This window comes from Triturus cristatus, chromosome 5_2 (genome assembly GCF_964204655.1).
Source record: "Triturus cristatus chromosome 5_2, aTriCri1.1, whole genome shotgun sequence".
Classification (NCBI taxonomy): Eukaryota; Metazoa; Chordata; class Amphibia; order Caudata; family Salamandridae; genus Triturus; species Triturus cristatus.
This window is the reverse complement of record NC_140588.1, coordinates 334,260,263-334,280,521: the sequence shown is the minus strand read 5'-3', so window position 1 is coordinate 334,280,521 and position 20,259 is coordinate 334,260,263. Positions and strand designations below refer to the sequence as shown.

The 20,259-nt window shown below is 48.7% G+C and overlaps 1 protein-coding gene across 1 annotated transcript in view; it reads left to right on the top strand.

Annotated features, from left to right (window-relative positions):
• The window catches only part of DEK (DEK proto-oncogene), a 262,255-nt gene that overhangs the window by 102,845 nt on the left and 139,151 nt on the right, over window positions 1-20,259 (top strand). Inside the window, exon 8 of the mRNA XM_085607095.1 lies at window positions 13,982-14,159. Coding sequence (XP_085463221.1) covers window positions 13,982-14,159 — 178 coding nt within the window. The remainder of the gene's footprint in view (window positions 1-13,981; window positions 14,160-20,259) is intronic.

Below are 20,259 nucleotides of genomic sequence, written 5' to 3'. Positions count from 1 at the left end.
TCAGGCTCAAGGACAGTTGAAAGACCTAGTGTTGGTGAGCGGTCGGGCATACAACTCTCTGCATTGGTGGAATCCACAAAACCTTTGCAAGGGCCGACCGTTCCAAGAGCCTGTTCCACAAATAGTACTGACAGCGGACGCGTCTCTCCAGGGATGGGGAGCTCATGTACTCCACTACACAGTGCAGGGACTATGGACGACACAACAGAAGAAGATGCACATCAACCTTCTGGAACTGATGGCAATCTTCCTAGCCATGAAGGCTTTCAAAGTACATCTGTGCAACAAGGTCGTGTTGATCCGGACGGACAACATGACCGCAATGTACTACATACAGAAGCAGGGAGGGACACACTCTCCACAGTTGTCTCATCTGGCTCAGAGCATGTGGAAGTGGGCCATTCAGAGGAACATGTTCCTCATGGCGGAACACCTCCCCGGCAAGGACAACCAGATGGCGGATCTGCTCAGCAGACACAGCCACCAGATGCACGAGTGGGAGTTACACCCATCGGTACTCCAACCGTACTTCCAGCAGTGGGGTCACCCAGAAATAGACCTATTCGCGACAAGCGAAAACGCAAAATGCCAAAGCTTCGCCGCCAGATTCCCACACCCGCAGTCGCAGGGCAATGCGATATGGATGAACTGGTCCGGCAGATTTGCGTACGCTTTTCCCCCAGCACCGTTGATACCGCTGGTGGCTCGCAAACTCCGACAACACTCCCTGACACTCGTCCTAGTTGCTCCCACGTGGGCACGCCAGCCGTGGTACACCACCTTCCTCGAACTTTCCGTGGTACCGCATCAAAGGCTGCGGATCAAACCCGCGCATTTGACGCAGAACCATGGAGAGGTTCAGCACCCAGATCCGCAACAGCTGAACCTGGCGATCTGGCTCCTGAAGTCCTAGAGTTTGGCTATCTCAATCTGCCACCTGACTGTATGGACATCATCAAGGAGGCCAGGAGACCCACTACAAGAGCTTGCTATGCAGCCAAATGGAAACGGTTCGTCATTTATTGCGGTAATAATGACATTAACCCGCTGGACGCATCCATCCACAACATCATATGTTACCTCTTACACCTATACCGATGCAATCTGGCGTACACCTCTATACGTGTCCATTTGACCGCAATATCAGCCTATCTGCAAACCAGGCAGCACCTCTCTCTCTTCAGAGTGCCTGCCATCAAAGCATTCTTGGAAGGACTCAAACGAGTCATTCCACCTAGTCACCCACCGGCTCCAATGTGGAACCTCAACTTGGTCCTCACACGCCTGATGGGTCCACCCTTTGAACCTCTACACTCATGCGAGATTCAATTCCTTACCTGGAAAGTAGCCTTCCTGGTAGCGATCACTTCCCTAAGAAGAGTTAGTGAACTCCAGGCACTAACCGTTCAAGAGCCATTTATTCAGGTTCACGCCAACAGGGTCGTACTACGTACCAACCCCAAATTCATGCCCAAGGTAATATCGCAGTTCCACATGAACCAGACTATTGAACTGCCCGTTTTCTTCCAAAACCCACAAACTGTTGCAGAGAGGGCATTACATACACTAGATGTACGGAGGGCCCTCATGTACTACATCGACAGGACTAAACCCTTCAGGAAGACAAAACAACTGTTCGTTGCCTTTGCCCCACACCACAAAGGTAACGCCATCTCCAAAGCAGGGATAGCCAGATGGATAGTTAAGTGTATTCAAATCTGTTATCAAAAGGCAAAACGCACATTAACTATTCCACCACGAGCCCACTCAACACGCAAGTTGGGGGCTTCCATGGCCTTCCTAGGAAATATTCCCCTGCATGATATATGCAGAGCAGCCACATGGTCCACTACACACACATTTACAAAACACTATTGCGTAGATGTGCAGTCAAAACAGCAGGCAGCTGTAGGACAGGCTGTTCTCAAAACACTTTTTCAGACCGCTGCAGCTGGCACGGGTAGCCGCCGCCAATAGAGGGCACTGCTATGTATTCTATGCACAGATATGAATTCAGCAGCCCACATGCCTCGAACTGAATATGCTACTTACCAGTGTGCATCTGTTCTTGGCATGTAGGGCTGCTGACATTCATATCGCCCTCCCTCCTCCCCGGCGCCTGTCGCAGCTGCAGCTCTCAGAATTATTGCAAGCATGGTCATCATTTTCTGTATCTACTCCATCACTGCCACAATGGCGAAAAACAATCTGAGGATGGAGAGGATGCCCATGCGCACTGTAGTCCAGGGGAGGAGTCACCTATCCAAGGATACTTCGAAGACTCTTCCAGGACAACAACGTGCAAACATCCGGACCCAACACTAGGCGGCGATCTATGCACAGATATGAATGTCAGCAGCCCTACATGCCAAGAACAGATGCATACTGGTAAGTAGCATATTCAATTTCTCTCACCGGATCACAATGAGTCGAAATGTATGGCCTGTGCCCGATTCCGCTCGAAGACTCTCCGGAATCGACGGGCGGCGAGATTGGAGGCGCAGCAATCGGCGCCTGCCCCGGCCAACATCTTTAGCACCGAAGACGAGGACGCCGAGAGCGTTGAAGACGTAGACTCCAGCCCCGCTTCCGAACACGACTCCCAATCGAAAGACGACGATGAGGTGATCTTTCAGAGAGAAGAAGTCGTCGAAGAGGTAGGAGACTACGATGAGGCCTTTGGGGCCGAGGGGGATAGCTCCAGCGAGGAGCTAGGCCAAACCGTCGATACGGAGGCCGAAAACATACGTCGTCATGAGGCTCAGGTCGAGGGATCGCCTTCGGGCCTTACCCGAGATCAATCTCACGGTTCTTCGGCCCGGCCTTCAGGCCCGGCCTCGGAACATTTCGCAAGAGCCATTATTATCGAAGACTACTGGATTCCCTTCAGCGAAACCGAAACCATCTATCGCACCAGTTCCATCGAAAGTGAAACTGGTTGTGATCGGCTCGAAGGCCTCGAAGCCCTCCACTCCTTCGACGCAGGCAAAGGTCGTCGGCTCCGAACGCGCAAAAAGGATTTCGGTGCCGAGCTCACCGCAGCGGATACGGGTGCCGAGCCAAAGAAGAAGGCCCTCGGTCCCCACAAGGCGCCTCGGCCTCTGGCACCGAAGACATCGGCCCCAACCACAAAAGTCAAGGTGGCCACCCCGTCTGCGTCGACGTCGAAGACAGCGGCGCCTGCCAAGTCATCGACCCCCAACATGCGTCGATACCTCCCTTCGGATCGATGACCCCATGGCTGCAAAGAAGTCGGGTGCCGCTTCGACGCCTACCTCCAAAGTGCCGACCGGCTCCAAAGAGCCATCTGCATTCACCGTGCAACAGGTCTCGGCATTGTTGCAACGCATCAGAGAACGGGCAGCCCTCCACTCTATGTCGGGTCCCGACACGCACAAGGCTTCGAAAGCATCCTCTGCGCCGACCAACATCACGTTTGGGTTGCCGCCGCCCACGGCGCTGAAACTGTTCGAGATTCGGACACGTGTGTGCCAGACACAGTCCCCATCCACCGGACAACCAAATTTCGAGCCTTCCCAGCCACAATTTATCGACGCCAACACTGGTAGGTTGATGCTCCGCAAGTGGAAAATCACGCCACAGAGGGGATTGTACTCCTACAAAATTCCTCTCCAGCACAAATTGCCGGCAGGGTCAGAGCCAGTGCTTCCTGAACGCTTTCAACCCTTCCATCAGGATCCATCGTCCTTTTCTCCTACGCCTTCAGAGGCAGACGCAGTAGAGGACTATGTAGGGGATGATACCCTGGGGATGTCGATCCTGATGATCACCTGCAAGACCCAGATCAGGCATGGGATGACCCCACCGACCAGGGTACCGCACCAGATACCCATGACACGCAGCTTTATAACATAAAGACATCTCCCACAGAGGACACTGCTGCCTTTAATGGCCTCTTAGAACGGGCTGCTGCCAATCATGGAGTAGAACTCCATTCTGACACTGTCGAAGAAGACTTCTTGGTGGACACTTTCGCCTCTTCCGAAAGAACTGTCAAAACTCTGCCCATGTTAAAAGGAGTTCTCAAACCTGCAAAGGACATTTTCAAAGAAACAACCAGGGCACGGGTGGTAAACCCCAGGATTGAAAAAAAAATACAAGCCTGCACCCGGAGACCCTATGTACATTGGGGGTCAGTTACCTTTGGACTCCATGGTGGTTGCTAATGCTCGCTAAAGAGCTCACTCACAAACAGTTGATGCTCCTCCCCCAGACAAGGAGTCCAAAGTGCTGGAGACATCAGGCAAACGGATTGCAGCGCAAGCAGCAAACATCTGGCGCATTGCCAATACACAGGCACTCCTGGCCCGTTATGATAGATCCCACTACGACACACTAGAATCACTACTCCAACATTTGCCAGATGAATATAAAGAGGCTGCGGAGCTCCTCATCAGAGAGGGACAACTCCTTACCAATGCATCCATCAAGTGCGCACTGGATGCAGCCGACACAGCGGCGAGGGCAATCAACACAAGCGTCATGTTGAGAAGGCATGCATGGTTGAGAATCTCCGGCTTCAAGCCGGAGAGTCAGAACAATATCTTAAATCAACCGGTCAACCCAGACTATTTACTTGGCCCTGAAGTTGACACTACCCTCGAGAAAATTAAAAAAGACACTGACACTTTGAAATCAATGGGGGCCCTGCAGACGCAGCAGTTTCGTAGTGGCTCCTTTCGTCGCCCCGGGAATAGAGGAGCAGCTAGAGGTCAGGGGTCACAGCAGCAGTACACTAAAGGGGGCACACAAAGTACCTATGATAAAACCAACAGAGGTGGATATCGTGGCTCCAGCACCAAGGGCAGAGGACGCGGTTACGGCAACACCAGGTCCTTCCCCAAAAGCAAACAGTGACGCCCTCTCCCTTCCCCCCGACCACATAACACCTGTCGGGGGGAGACTCCAACGGTTCCTGTCAGCGTGGAAAACCATCACCACAGACAGGTGGGTCAGGGACATTATCCAGCACGGTTACTGTCTCGAATTAACGTCCACTCCACCCAACATACCGCCAAAGCACCGTCCTATGTCCGTAGAGCACTTGGCATTATTGCAGCAGGAAGTGCTAAGTATGCTGCAAAAAGGTGCAATAGAGGTCGTGCCCGTCAACCAGCAGGGGACAGGGGTGTACTCTCTGTACTTCTTAATCCCAAAAAAGGACGGGTCGCTCAGACCTATACTAGACCTGAGACCCCTCAACCAATACATTCTCTCAGAGCATTTCCATATGCTCACCCTACAGCAGGTTCTCCCGCTACTCAGTCAGGGAGACTTCCTAGCCACACTGGACCTAAAAGATGCGTATTTCCACATACCCATACACCCATCACACAGGAAATATCTCAGGTTCACTATTCAGGGACATCACTATCAATTCAAAGTTCTCCCCTTCGGAGTAACAACAGCACCCAGGGTCTTTACCAAGTGCCTAGCAACAGTGGCTGCACATCTACGGAGACAACACATTCACGTCTTCCCTTACCTGGACAACTGGCTTGTTCAGGCAAAGTCAGCCCAGCAATGTGCCAGCCACATGTCCCTCACCATTCACCTTCTTCACAGCCTGGGATTCTCACTAAATTACCCAAAATCACATCTCCAACCCGCACACGTACGACAGTACCTGGGCGCGACCATTAACACTCTGGCAGCCACAGCTCAGCCAAATTTAGTGAGTATCAACAGCATGCAACTGCTGATCTCAAAGTTCAAACCTCAACACTCCCTTCCTGCGCGAGTGTTTATGCAGTTGATAGGCATGATGGCCTCCTGCATTTTTATAGTCCCGCACGCGTGACTACATATGCGCCCGCTTCAGGAGTGCTTAGCACGTCAATGGAATCAGGCTCACGGGCAATTAAAAGACCTAGTGTTGGTGAGCGGTCGGGCATACAACTCTCTGCATTGGTGGAATCCACAAAACCTTTGCAAGGGCTGACAGTTCCCAGAGCCTGTTCCACAAATAATACTGACCGCGGACGCCTCTCTCCAGGGTTGGGGAGCTCATGTACTCACTTACACAGTGGAGGAACTATGGACAACGCAACAAAAGAAGATGCACATCAACGTTCTGGAACTGATGGCAATCTTCCTAGCCATGAAGGCATTCAAAGTACACTTGTGCAACAAAGTCGTGTTGATCCGGACGGACAACATGACTGCCATGTACTACATACAGAAGCAGGGAGGAACACACTCTCCACAGTTGTCTCATCTGGCTCAGAGCATGTGGAAGTGGGCCATTCAGAGGAACATATTCCTCATGGCGGAACACCTCCCCGGCAAGGACAACCAGATGGCGGATCTGCTCAGCAGACACAGCCACCAGATGCACGAGTGGGAGCTACATCCGTCAGTTCTCCAGCCCTACTTCCAACAGTGGGGTCATCCAGAGATGGACCTATTCGCCACAAACGAAAACGCAAAATGCCAAAGCTTTGCCGCCAGGTTCCCACATCCGCAGTCACAGGGCAATGCGATATGGATGAACTGGTCCGGCAGATTTGCGTACGCTTTTCCCCCAGCGCCATTAATACCGCTAGTGGCACGCAAACTGCGACAACACTCGCTGACACTCATCCTAGTTGCTCCCACATGGGCACGCCAACCATGGTACACCACCTTTCTAGAACTTTCCGTGGTGCCGCATCAAAGGCTGCGGATCAAACCCGCGCTTTTGACGCAGAACCATGGCGAAATTCAGCACCCAGATCCGCAACAGCTGAACCTGGCAATCTGGCTCCTGAAGTCTTAGAGTTTGGCTACCTTAACCTGCCACCTGACTGTATGGAGATCATCAAGGAGGCCAGGAGACCCACTACCAGAGCTTGCTATGCGGCTAAATGGAAAAGGTTTGTCATTTACTGCAACAACAATGACATTAACCCGCTGGACGCATCCATTCAAAACATCATCTGTTACCTCCTACACCTATACCGATGCAATCTGGCATACAACTCAATACGTATCTATTTAACCACGATAGCAGCCTATCTCCAAAACAGGCAGCACCTCTCTTTATTTAGAGTGCCTGCCATCAAAGCCTTGGAGGGACTCAAACGAGTAATCCCCCCAAGACACCCACCGGCACCAGTGTGGAACCTCAATTTGATCCTCACCAGATTAATGGGTCCACCCTTTGAACCTCTCCATTCATGTGAGATTCAATTCCTCACCTGGAAAGTAGCCTTCCTGGTGGCAATCACTTCGTTAAGAGTTAGTGAACTCCAGGCACTAACCATTCAAGAGCCATTCATACAGGTTCACGCGAACAGGGTTGTACTACGTACCAACCCCAAATTCATGCCCAAAGTGATATCACAGTTCCACATGAATCAAACTATTGAACTGCCTGTTTTCTTTCAAAATCCACAGAATGTCGCAGAAAGAATGCTCCATACACTAGATGTAAAGAGGGCCCTCATGTACTATATAGACAGAACTAAGGACTTTAGGAAAACAAAACAACTTTTCGTTGCCTTTTCTCCACAACACAAGGGCAACGCCATTTCCAAAGCAGGTATAGCCAGATGGATCGTTAAATGTATTCAAATTTGCTATCAAAAGGCTAAACGCACATTAACGATTCCCCCACGAGCCCACTCAACACGAAAGTTAGGGGCGTCCATGGCTTTCCTAGGCAACATTCCTTTACAGGAAATATGTAGAGCAGCCACATGGTCCACTATACATACATTTACCAAACACTACTGTGTAGATGTACACTCAAAACAGCAGGCAGCTGTAGGACCGGCTGTTCTCAAAACTCTTTTTCAGACTGCTGCAGCTGGCACTGGTGGCCTCCGCTAATGGAGGTACTGCTATGTATTCTATGCACAGATATGTATTCAGCAGCCCACATGCCTCGAACTGAATATGCTACTTACCAGTATGCATCTGTTCTTGGCATGTAGGGCTGCTGACATTCATATCGCCCACCCGGCGCCTGTAGCGGCTGCAGCACTCAGAATTACTGTATAGCATGGTCATTACTTACTGTATCTACTCCATCACTGCCACAATGGCGAAAAACAATCTAAGGATGGAGAGGATGCCCATGCGCACTGTGGTCCAGGGGAGGAGTCGCCTATCTCAGGATACTTCGAAGACTCTTCCAGGACAACAATGTGCAATCATCCGGACCCAACACTAGGCGGCAATCTATGCACAGATGTGAATGTCAGCAGCCCTACATGCCAAGAACAGATGCATACTGGTAAGTAGCATATTCAATTCCATTGCTTGACTATTTTTTGCAATATAAATGACTGATCTACACGTTTAGTTACCTGTCCCTGTGATAACATGTCGACCCGAAGTGCCAAACATATTGTGTTATAAGATTGTAATTCAGTCCTTACCTCAATTGTACTGCACGCACACTTAACACATTTGATTTTTGATTAGGTTTGTAATATATTGTATGCTTTTATGATTTATTTTTAAAGTGAAAACAAACATTGTTTGAATTGACTGCCTAGTGGGAAGTTCATTGGCGGATTTGCTTAGCAAATTGCGTCTCTGGTGTGGTGTTGAAGACCCAAATTAACATATGAATATATAGATAATGCAAGGCTACTGGATATAAGAGTTCTCCTTACTTGCAAATGCGTTCAGTGTATGGGTGCTGGGATACCCTTTATTCCTTTCCACTAAATGTCAGCATGCTTTCCACTATTGGATTTTTGTTATACTGCCCGCTATTCTGATGTGAGGATGTAAATCTGTCATGGGCCTAGTGCTGGAGAAGAAATTAGTTACCTGTAACTACATTTCTCCTGCGTTTGGACCTTCCATATGTTCACATACTTGAATCATTCATTGTCTGGCTTTGTGTCCCCGATTATCATGAAAAAGAAGTAAAAACTCTCTGCCATCTCATTTGAAATAACCCACACTTCAGCCAGTGAGGTGGAAATGCTAAGCTCTCTACTCACCTAGCAGCCATTTTAGCTCCGATTTGTGCTGCACGTTGTGTGTGGGAGTCCCCTAGAAGAAGAGTTCTAGTCTAACCAAGCGACAGTAACATGCTCCTTTCCGGATCTGCCCTGGAATTGAACCAGCCCCACCATAATATTTCAGAGTACAACGTAGCTTTTTTGGAATACTTTTCTGAAAAAGCTCAATTTCCTGTGCCAGGCAGGCTTCTTAGGTTACAAACTGTCATGATTGACAGAAAAGCCTTATCAAATCCTTCTCTGAACTACAAAGATCTGTACTGATGACTCGCAGGAGCAATATGTTTATTACCTTAAACCTGTGCGTAAGGGTTCATGTTCCAACATTTGGAATGCCTTTCCATCCAGTGCTGTGAAGTATGGAGAGAGAGGAGGTTGGGAATTGTTACTGGAGAGGAAAAAAGCAGTCCTAATAGGACTTTCCCCTTGTTCTGGAGATGATTCTGTGAAGTGCTCCACCAGGCACACCCAAAAAGTAGTACACAAAGGAAATGTGGGCTTTCCAGAGCTGGACTTGCCTAAAGCACCATCAACCACCTCACATGAAGGGGGGAAAAAAATGAAGTTTCCTTAGTAAACCAATTCTAGAGAGGAAAAATGCCAAACTGCATTCAGCTAGCTTTTGATTCAGTGACTGTACTGCATTCCACAAGGGTAATGTCTGTCATCCTCGACATATCCGCTTTCTTTGAAATTCCCATTGTCACCTATGAGACAAACCTCATCTGACTGTGAATGTGTCTTTGTCGACGACAAGGTGCATATATTAAGTAAGTCTGGCCATTTTAACACTGTTGCTATTTTATATTTACCGTGGATTCCCTCCATGATTGAGAATAATTCAGACATGTCTCTCATAGATGGCAACCCTCTCATGGTATTCTTTATGTATAAGAACCATGGAATTTAAAACCCAAGATCCATGCTCAGGCAATCACTTAAGAATAATTTATTAAACCTGAGCTCTCCCTTCAGCCAGACGGAAAGCCACAGGAGCTAAGGGCAGAGACAGATAAAGTCTGAAATGAATCCCAATCCTACCTCTTTGTCCACAGTGTCGGAAGGGATACATTAGGGGATCTTGAATAGGTTTTTCTGAAAATTCTTTTTAGGTGGCATCTGTGGCTGTAGATACACATGCTCTGCATACTCCTGCCATCTAGTGTTGGGTCTGGAGTCGTGCAGGTTTTTCTTTGGACAAGTCTTTAGTCACAAGACTGAGTGACTCCTCTCGTGAAATTGCACATGGGCATCGACTCCTTTGTTAGAACGATTTCTCTCTGCCTTCTGCTTCAGACATTTGTGCCTCTGCTCCATGTTTCGACTCTGTTCAGTACATATCTTCAGTTCTTTACTGTCTTCTGCATTGTTTTCAATTGTGCTTTTTCATTTCTGCGATGCTCTTGAATTTTGTCTCTGGCATACTCCCACATGCACTCGCTTCCATCGAAGATGCTTTTCTGATGGAATGCTTACAGTCCAGATTTTGCCTGCGTTGCCACGTGAAATATCTGCATACGAGTACTATGGTCCAAGATCCTGCTCCAGTGCCCAAGCAGGCCTCCAAACATTTGCACATAGAGGTCGCTAGACCCCTCCCTCCCCACCCACTGTCTTCTGCCCAAGGTTGGGTCCGATAAACAGTTTCAGGCACCCCACCCTTTAGCTTGCCACAGAAGATTGATACCAAGGCCAATACTTCAGCATCCACTTATGCAGACTGAGAGCGACCTTCGGTATCGAGCCAGCAACTGATAACATCTACCTGGGTGCCGAGCAAAAACACGTTTTCCACTGGAAGCTTCAGCACCAAAAATTAGCAGTGCAAGTCTGTAAACCTTCTTCAGCTTCCATGTCTCCGGTTGAGCCCATTCTCCAAAAAACTTACATTTGCCAAGGAAAATTCAAGAAGGTACGGCGCATATACTTGCTTCACCACCAAAGAGGAAGCTGTCCTTTCTAGTGGCACTAGACAATTCTGTTCCTCAAAAAAGGAAGATAGCCAGCAATCCTATACACCAGCCGCCACCACCACCAGTCCCTAGAACATGACTTTTTGTTTGACACCCTCTTTCGCTCACTGGAACACCCAATATTTGCCCATGCTTCCCAGCCTGATGAGATCTTTTTGAAGAGCTGGTCCGTGCCCAAGTTATCACCCCACGGTTGGACCAAAAATATAAGGCACTTCCTTCAGACCAGGAGTCAGGTTCCACCAGACTACTTCGTTGCAACTACTGCTCTTAAGAGGGCGAACAGCCAGGCTACTGGAGATAATCCACCTCCTGAAAAGAAGAGTGAGCGGACCGATGTAGCTGGGAAAAAGGTTACAGCACTGAAGCTAGTCTGCCCGACCGTGCCAGGAACCCTGCCCCTCCTGACTCCCACAGCTACACTGCCGCAAATCTCAGTGCCTTAGACCCCATGATGAAACCACAATTGCTGCCTCTTATCGCCTCGCTCCACCGTAGGACCATTCACCTGCTGCTTCCTCTGCTTCACCTCCACCTCTGGTCTGACCTTCCAGGAGGTCACATTACGCGGGCCGATTGCCCCCCGCACATCCACCAATGACAAACCCACGCCGTTTATGGAACTCTTGAACTTCCCGCTCCATACCAATGACCACCACCTTCAGAAGAACCCTGGCATACAGACCTCCAGGGCCACGAACAGACATCGGTGACACCATCACAAAATGTCTTACCTGCTGGCCTTCGCATCCAAACACTGCGTTTTCCTAGGAGTCTTCAACTTTCACCTAGATGACCCACGGACACTAACTTCAGCTTCACACAGCTGGTCCCCAGACCCATGCACAGAGCTGGACACATGCTGGAACCCATCTACACATACAGCAACAGTCCACTAAGGCCACACCACGGAACTCCACTGGTCCTACCATTTTATCGTACACGTTACCATTACGAGAACTCTGCCGCCAACCCCCTTCCCCCCCGCACTGTCCCCAACCACCAAAATGCTCCCCTTCCCGCAGCTGTACCAAGGTCACGCAGCACCAATGTACTGACACCGCAAGTCTCTCCCAGCCCAACACGTTCACCAACCTGAATTAGACTGTGGAGAATTTCAGTGCCTGGATTACCTGCGCTGGCGACTGAACCCACCTAACCAGCCAGAACACATGGACCCCCTAATCCCCTCCCCCAAACAAGTCAGCTGGTACGCCCCTGATCTCAGCGCGGCAAAACGCAGATGCAAACAACTGCAAAGAAAATGGCACTCTGCTAAAACGAGGGATCAAGCTATTTTCAAGTATGTCCTCAACAACTCCCACTGCTTACTCAAAGCTGCTAAAAAGAGGGCCCTGACGCACTGCTTCGAGGCCAGCGCCAACCAGACCAAGGAACTCTTTGCCATTGTCTGAGTTCACCTGTCCATCAGCCACAGAAAACTCGATCCCCCACCTCACAGGAACTTTGCAAAGCTCTTGCAGACCACTTCGACAACAAGATAGCCACTTTTTATAGAAACTTTGATCCCCAAGCCACTGACCTTACCATTCCCACTTTCGCAGAGACTGCCGCCGGCCACCCGCTTCCTACATGGGGACAACTCGGCACAACGGACCCCAAGGGCCTAGTGTACTCCATCCACTCTGTAGCACCCACCAACACATTGGGATCCTCCGCAGACCTAAACGACCTCCAGAACTATCGTCCCATCTCTTTGCTCTTGTTTCCCGCCAAGGTCCTGGAGAAGGCGATCCACCTCCAACTCATTGAACACCTGGAGAAAAACATCCTTCTAGGCCCTTCCCAATCCGAATTCAGAGCCAACCACAGCACAGAGACAACCCTGATCGCTGCGACAGACAGCCACACCCCACTCTACAGAGAAGAATCATCCGCCTTGATAATTGACCTCTGCTGCTTTCGACGGTCTCCCACCACACACTCGTCAATTAACCGCAACAGATCGAAATCCAAGACAATGCTCTTCGATGGATGGCATCCTTCCTTGCGCGCACAGAGGATTTGTCTCCCTTCTTTCACATCACAGCCCAGGTACACCATCTGCGGCACAGCAGCTCCCATTGAAAACAGGGCACCAGACGCAAAATCGGCACCCGGCCACCCCTGAGGGTGCACTTTGTGTGCTAAATCGGATTCCCCGTTGCCCTGAGCTAAACCTTAGGAGCTTTACTCCCACATCAAAGTGGCGTTCCTGCAAGCAGCCACCAACTGGAGCCCCCTTAACCCCATTTGCTAAAATTGGACCTCAGCACCCGGCCACCCTAGTGCCGCTGAGGGTGTTCTTTGAGTGCCTCCTTGACCCTGGGGGAACCCTGGTTCTAACCCCAGAAACCCAACTCGCAACAGATTACTCCCCTTTATATTGATAACCTGTTTTTCTCTCATAGAACTGCATTTACTGTTTTTCTGTGGAAAACATTTTAAGTGTGAAGTCTTCTACTTTGCTTTTCAACGTTGATGGTAGAGGTTGAGAGCGTCTTTGTATGTGAATCTTGCAATGGTGTTTTTGCAGAGTCTCCGTTTTCTCAAGTTGTTTGCAGAGGCGCTCCCAGGGTTAGTTTGTGTAACAGCTTGGTTGTTAGTTGTTTTTGTAGGTCTTAATTCTTGTGGTAGCAGTGCGCGTTGCAGTCAGTGAGCCATTTAATGAAAAGTTTGGTGTCGACATACAGCTTTCCGGTGTGGTTGGGATGTGTGATATGCAATTTTGCATGTTTTTTTTTTTATGTTTACTTAGGCTTGCTCTTTCCCAGCAACTTTTCCTTTTTAAATATTGCACACCAGTTCAGAGATATGGTTTGTGGAAAAATTATATATTCGTAGTAAATGTGGCCTATTTATGAACCAGGTTTTCCTTGAAATGTTACTGAAATATATGTGGATGTTATAATTTTCAGAAATGTACTTTTTAATTAGGACTATTTGTACTTTAAGCTGCCTTTAAATTCTTTTGGCCTGTTTTGAGCAATAGTTTTTCTTTTTGATGCATTTTGTTTCTTTTAATAGCCCCCTAAGAAGAAAGCAAAGAAGGAGAAGGAGAAGGAAAAAGAAAAAGAAAAAGAGAAACCAAAACGTAAAAGAGCTCCCAAAACTACTCCAAAAGGCAAAAAAAATGTCAAGTCTGCTCATGTTAAGAAAGCAGATAGCAGCACAACTAAAAAGAATCAGTCCAACTCAAAAAAAGGTAACTATGTTTGTAAATTGTTGTTAATTGTATTTGCAAGGCCTCTGAGGTTTTATAAAGATGATAAAAGAAATCTGATATCTAGACTAAATTAATGCTGTTTGTTTTTTTGATTTTTGTATACAGATTACTGACTCTTCCATAGTTAGAGACTAGACCGCATTTCTCCTTCAGAGACCACCTTTATTAGTCTTAAGTACATATTTGCCTTGTCTGTGCAACGAATCCTGAAGCATTTTTTTAACCAAAAATATGAATGTATCTAGCTATTTAAGTTTTTTTTTAAAGGATTTTTTTCTTCAAGAAAGCATTTTAAAACCACCTATAAGACTATTGATCAGTCTTCACCTGTATTACTTTTTATTTTTGATAATCCACTTTATTGATTATAGAAAACAAAGAAAAGTTAGCTGTGACAGCACAATATACAGGTTTGCATATTGGAAATGAGAGCATCTGTTTGGAATCATACAGTAAGCATAATGATCAAGCATTTGACATAGCGAAAAGAAAGTCCACCCTTGCAGACCCCGTCAACCCATTTGATCAGTCCACTTACCCCATACCCCTGGTCTCAAAGGTTTCTTTTGGGCAGCGCACCAGTCCACCTCTCTGTGCCATCTAGCTTTTTTGTGTGTGGGGGGGGGGTGTCAGGTTGTGTCTAGGCAATATCTCGTTTGGCCACTATGATGGCCGTCTCCAGGAATAATTTGTCTGCACGGGACTACTATTTTATTTTAAACTAGAAATGTGACTAAACTTGCCCAATTTTTTTTCCCAGATAGTGTTAATGTAGCGTAGTAGGCCAAAGCCTGTAAGACTTGAAGAGAGTGCCACCAGTATTCTATATCCTATTTATACTGTGTACATATGTTTTTTCTGGCCCCTGCTAATAGAATCTTGGAGCACTGAGCTTGACCGTTTTTAAGGTCTCTTTCGAAAACACCACACCCCAAAGAACTTTTCTCGTTGTCTTTAGAGACGGTCTGCAAATTTTTCCATATTCTGACATTAAAAAAAAATGTATCTTCATTTTTAAGACTTGGGGAAATCTTCTTCCAGCAGATCTCACCGCTTATCTGCGAAATGGGTCCGTAGGATGAATAAGAGTACCAGGCACACCAGTCTACTGCAAGTCTTACTCGCTGTCCAGAGGTGACGGCAGTAGTAACCCTAATCCTCTTCATCAGCTCACACTTCATAGCATAGGCATTCACTGTATCTCTGCTAGGCCCCGTCCTATTTTCCTTGCAACACCTTTGTTGCCAGCAAGAGCTTTGCCACTGCCTTCTACAGATGCACTCTGTTTGTCTGGAGTGTTAGGTCTTCATGAGGTAGATCCAGAACTCCAAGAGCCTTCTAATTACAGAAGACCTAACCAGTCATGTTACTCCAGTATTGGAACTTTCATATATTCCCATGCTTGTATCATTCCCCGTCGTCGGAATGGGAGTCCCCGGTATACATAAAATAGCAATAGAAACCATTACCAAAACAGAAACTAGGCCTAGGCCCATTCTTGTTTTCCAACCTATCCACCTCTTTTTGTAATAGACCAAATAAAGTGAATAACCAATCAGATTGGCCTCACCCCTTAGAACCCTCCTGGGAGAAGCTCAGAACCTCAGATTTTCTACCGCATGTTGTGCGAGGAAGTCTCCACTGAGGTCTGCTCAGTTTTTTTCTGTTAACCTGAATTCTAGATTTTTTTTTTATTTTATTTTTTTATTTTTTTTCCTGCTGTTTTTTTCTTCAAAACCTGCTTGGACTTCGTGTCAAGATGTCTGATAAGGAGAAGAAAGCCCTCTTTACAGCCTGTGCCACCTGTGCTAAGAGGGTATATGTAGAGGACAAACACAAAGATTGTATTTACTGTCTGTACCCAGACCATATGGCAGCAGACTGTAAAATATGTCACACTTTTTCCACGAAGACTCTGCGAGACCGTGAAGGGCGTCTGCTAACCTGGCTCCAGAAACTCAAGTCAAGAAAGGAACCTGTATCCAGTGACAGTGTGGAGGGATCTTCTGCTTCAACTTCTAGGTCTTTAAAAAGGGGTAGAGTGTCTCCTTTGCCTTCTGAAGAACGTCCTGGTAATGCCTTAAAGACCTCTCATAGGTCTGAAAGGCGTAGTCCTGGTGAATCTCCTCACCAAGGTGTAAAGGAGGGAAGGACTATCGAAAGGAGTGATGTCTGCGTGGAAATCCAGCTCTGTTCCTCCATCTTCTCCTACGGCTCCAAAGACTTTCAAAAAGCCCTATTCACTCTATTCTGAGGTAAAAACTGTGGAGAAATTCTCATCGTCTACGACGACTCCGTCAATAATCTTCAAAGGTACAGTGTTCTCCTTCGGCTCTGTCGACGGGCTCGTCAACCGATTTCATCGTCGCTGGCGCTTCAGGGTTCCTCGTCGACGCCAGTGGTGGCTATGTCATCGTTTATGGTGTCGGCGAGGTTGTCAACGACTGCTTGCATGTCGACAGCGACTGCTGTGGTGATGACTGTCTCGACGACGTCCATTTCTGACGATTCTCATGTCTACGATGGAAAAAATTTCTATTTCGGTCAAGCACCAGATTACACCTACGATGACTTCTCCCAAGAGGTTGACTGCATTCTCCTTGAAGAAGAGGGTTCTGGGGAGGATGATCCGTTTGGCTACGCGGACAGCCCTTCTCAGTTACTTGTCAAGTGTCGGGACACAGATTCTGACGTGGAATACGTTGAACAGCGCTATGATCCTTCCTCAGACTATCAGGAGGACTACCAACAGGAGATGGTTTCTATGCCTTCCTCACTACTAGCAGACTTGCCGTCTATGCTTCTGGACTATAGGAAGAGATATGCAACGCAGTCTCCGGCTTAAGGTGTGTAGCCACTTCTTTTCTGTTCCTCATTCTCACCCTCCCACCCCTCAATTGCCTCAGCCGATGCCTATGGCCCAGAATGCACCACCTATCGTGTCTCTTGTTTAGGATGACACCTCTGAGGACCAGGGCAACTGACATACCGGATCCAGACACAGAATGGGATGACTGTCATTCCTGATCCGGCTTCTCCTTCGCCAGCACCTGTTGATTCCCCTCCTGTGGACATAGGGGGTTTCCATAATTTGATGGCGCGAACGGCTAAAATACCAACTGCCCATGTCCACGGTGCAGTCGGAGTGTTTCCTTTATGACTTTAAGGAGCCTTACAAGAAGTCTGTCCAATCAATACCTATTATTGGTCACGTCTGGGATGAAGGATTAAAAGTGATGCAAAATCCAGCCACGGTCATGCCGGTACTACCTCGCCTGGAGAAAAAAATATAAGGCTCCAGATGATAGCCCGGCCTGTTTGGTCAGCCAGCCTAAACCGGACTCTGTCATCTCTCAAGCTGCCCAGAGGAAGTCCAAGAATCCGTCTGCTCCCCTCATGACTCCTCCGGATAAAGAGGGCTGATTCCTTGATAATGCGGGCAAGAGATTTTCCTCCATGTCCTGCCTGTTGATCAGGGCTGCTGTGAAGGCCTTAGCTATACTTGGCTGCTACAAACGCCAAATGTGGTGTGACCTTTTCCCCTATCTGGACCAGTTGCCAGAAGATGGGAAGAAGGAAGCTAAAAAGATTCTTCAAAAGGGCGAGATAACATCTGCGGAAGTCCTTGTCTGTGCAGTGGACATTGCAACGACTGCATTCCGCTCCCTGGCTAACGCTGCTGTCCTTCGTCTGGAAGGTTGGTTGCGGGCTACGTGATTCTGTCCTGGGGTCCAAAACCAGATCTTGGATCTTCCCTTTGGGGGAAGCGATCTTTGGCATGCATGTGGATGATGCACTCCAGGGTATTAAAAAGGATACGGAAACCACCAGATCCATAGCGACTCTGCAGTACCGCAAGGTTCCCTTCTGAGGAACAAGAGGGAGAGGTAACACCACGTACAGAGGAGGATACCAACAGCCGCGGTATTATTCGTATGGTTCGCCGTCACAATTCTACCGGCCGAACTACAACCAGCGTCAAAATCAATCTTCTTTCTCGCGATCGAACAACCGAGGAAGACCAGGATGCCAGGGGAGGAACGCCTCTTAGCGTCAATAGCAGCTTGCTGGCTCTGACTACTGTCCCTTCTCCTCCTGCGACATCAGTGGGAGGCAGAATTTCAAATTACCTCCACAACTGGCAGTAAATAACATCGGAGTGTTTGATGCTTAAGATCATTCTATGCTGCCATACTTTGGAATTTATCCAAACACCACCTTCCAAGCCCCCTCGCGCCACTGCATAGATTATGACTTTGATGAGTATACCCCTGGATGAGAACTAGGATTACAGGTAAGTAGCTAATCCTCCTCGTTACTTTTGTAATCCAGTACTGGGCTCCTAGACTCAGTACTGGGACCTCAATCTAAAACCGGTAAGTAATTAAATTGTGACAGTTGGTACGATTACATGGGGGGAGGGGGGGGGATTCTCCCAGGGTCAGGTAGGTACAGTTGTTACACCCTCAGCGACACCGAGGCGTCCGGGTGCTGAGTGGGTTAGGCCCAATGTTCTCCTATGGGAGGCAGGGAGGCCTTGTTTGGTGGCTGCTGACTAGCCGGCCACGCGGCTGTGGGAGCTGGGCTCCTGGTCACTTGCTCAGGGAAAATGGGGAAGTAGGTAGGAGTAGAAGTTGCACTGCCAGGCCCACTCGGGCGGCTGGGTGCAGGGTGCTTTTGAGCCTTCGGGCGCTCAATGGGAAAGCTCCAGGACCAACAAAGGCTGCAAGCTCGGGGACGAAGATTCTTCAGGTGCCACCACCACTTTGAGAGTTAAGTTGGTTAGTTGGAGGATAAATAGGTACCCCAGAGTCGGGCACAGGGGGCTGAAGGCGCCGGGTGCAGAGGTGCCTTTTGGTGTCGGGAAATCTTACCCTCTGTTGACCGCAGTTGGGGGTGTCCCTGAGGCTGCAGGCGTCGTCGGGAGCATCGAGGTGAGTCCTTGGGTGCCGGATTTGGGTTCACAGTCGCCGGGGGGACGTACTCTGGGTCTTTGTTCACTCCGGCACAGACCAGGATTGGCGGGTGCAGAGTGTGCAAGGTTCACGGTGTGAGAAGTTGGCCTGATATGTAGTGCTCACTATTCTAGTGATCACTGTGTATCATTCCAAACGACCCTTATTGATGATTGGTTGTAAGTCAACCTTTTAGACCAGCTATCCTAGTAGCGTGGATACGAGCAGTCTTAGGCTAAACTCTAGAGGGCGTGTTAAGCCAGCTGTTTACCATCACATATACCCCTTGAACACCAAGTGAAAGGACACCACACAAGTTGTTATGAAAATAAAGGATATTTATTTATAACAGGACTACCCTGGCTCTTTATGAGTCAGGGAGCTAAGCACACTACAAAACTCTTAGGAAAATACTTCAGTTGCACAATTTACACAAATGCCCGAGGGGCACGAGAAACCACCTACACTAACAGTGAAATGCGAATGGTTAGAGTCTGGAGATACTGATCCCGGAGTGATCCGATCAGCGGGACTAAACGAAAAAGGAACTGGACACTTGTAGAGCGAACCTGCGATGGAGCACCGAGATGCTCGAGTTACCTAGCCCGGAGGCTGCGGCTGCGTGAAGTTCGTCAAGATGTCGGGAGTACTCGTGTAGTCTCAGGAGCCTGAAAGAAGAAGTTGCTGGCAGGCGACCAGTGACGATGTTCAGAGCGATCCAAGCCTGGATCGGTGGTGAAGGAAACCTGAAAGCAGAGGGGACTCAGTTCTCAACCGCTAGCCAGCGATCGTGTGGGTTCCAGGAGGGTACCGGCGGAAGTCACCTCGACCAGGTGAGTGGGTGACGTCGGACTCGGCTGTTCCTCGGACCAGGAGGCGCGGCGGCGACCAGGATGGAGGGCGAGCTGTCCCACGAAGGTGTCTGCTGTCGATGATGCTGGGCCCAGGAAGGGGCAGCGGATCTTGGCAGTGGCCACCCAAGCGGGGGAGTCAAGATGGCGTCGGGAGTGGACCAGGAGGGTCCGGGGTACTCCTCTGTTGAAGGGGAGCAAGAGCCAGTCTGGAGCAACCAGACTAGTGATGAAACAAAACGTGGTGCGTCGTGAAGCGGGCCACAAGCCGGT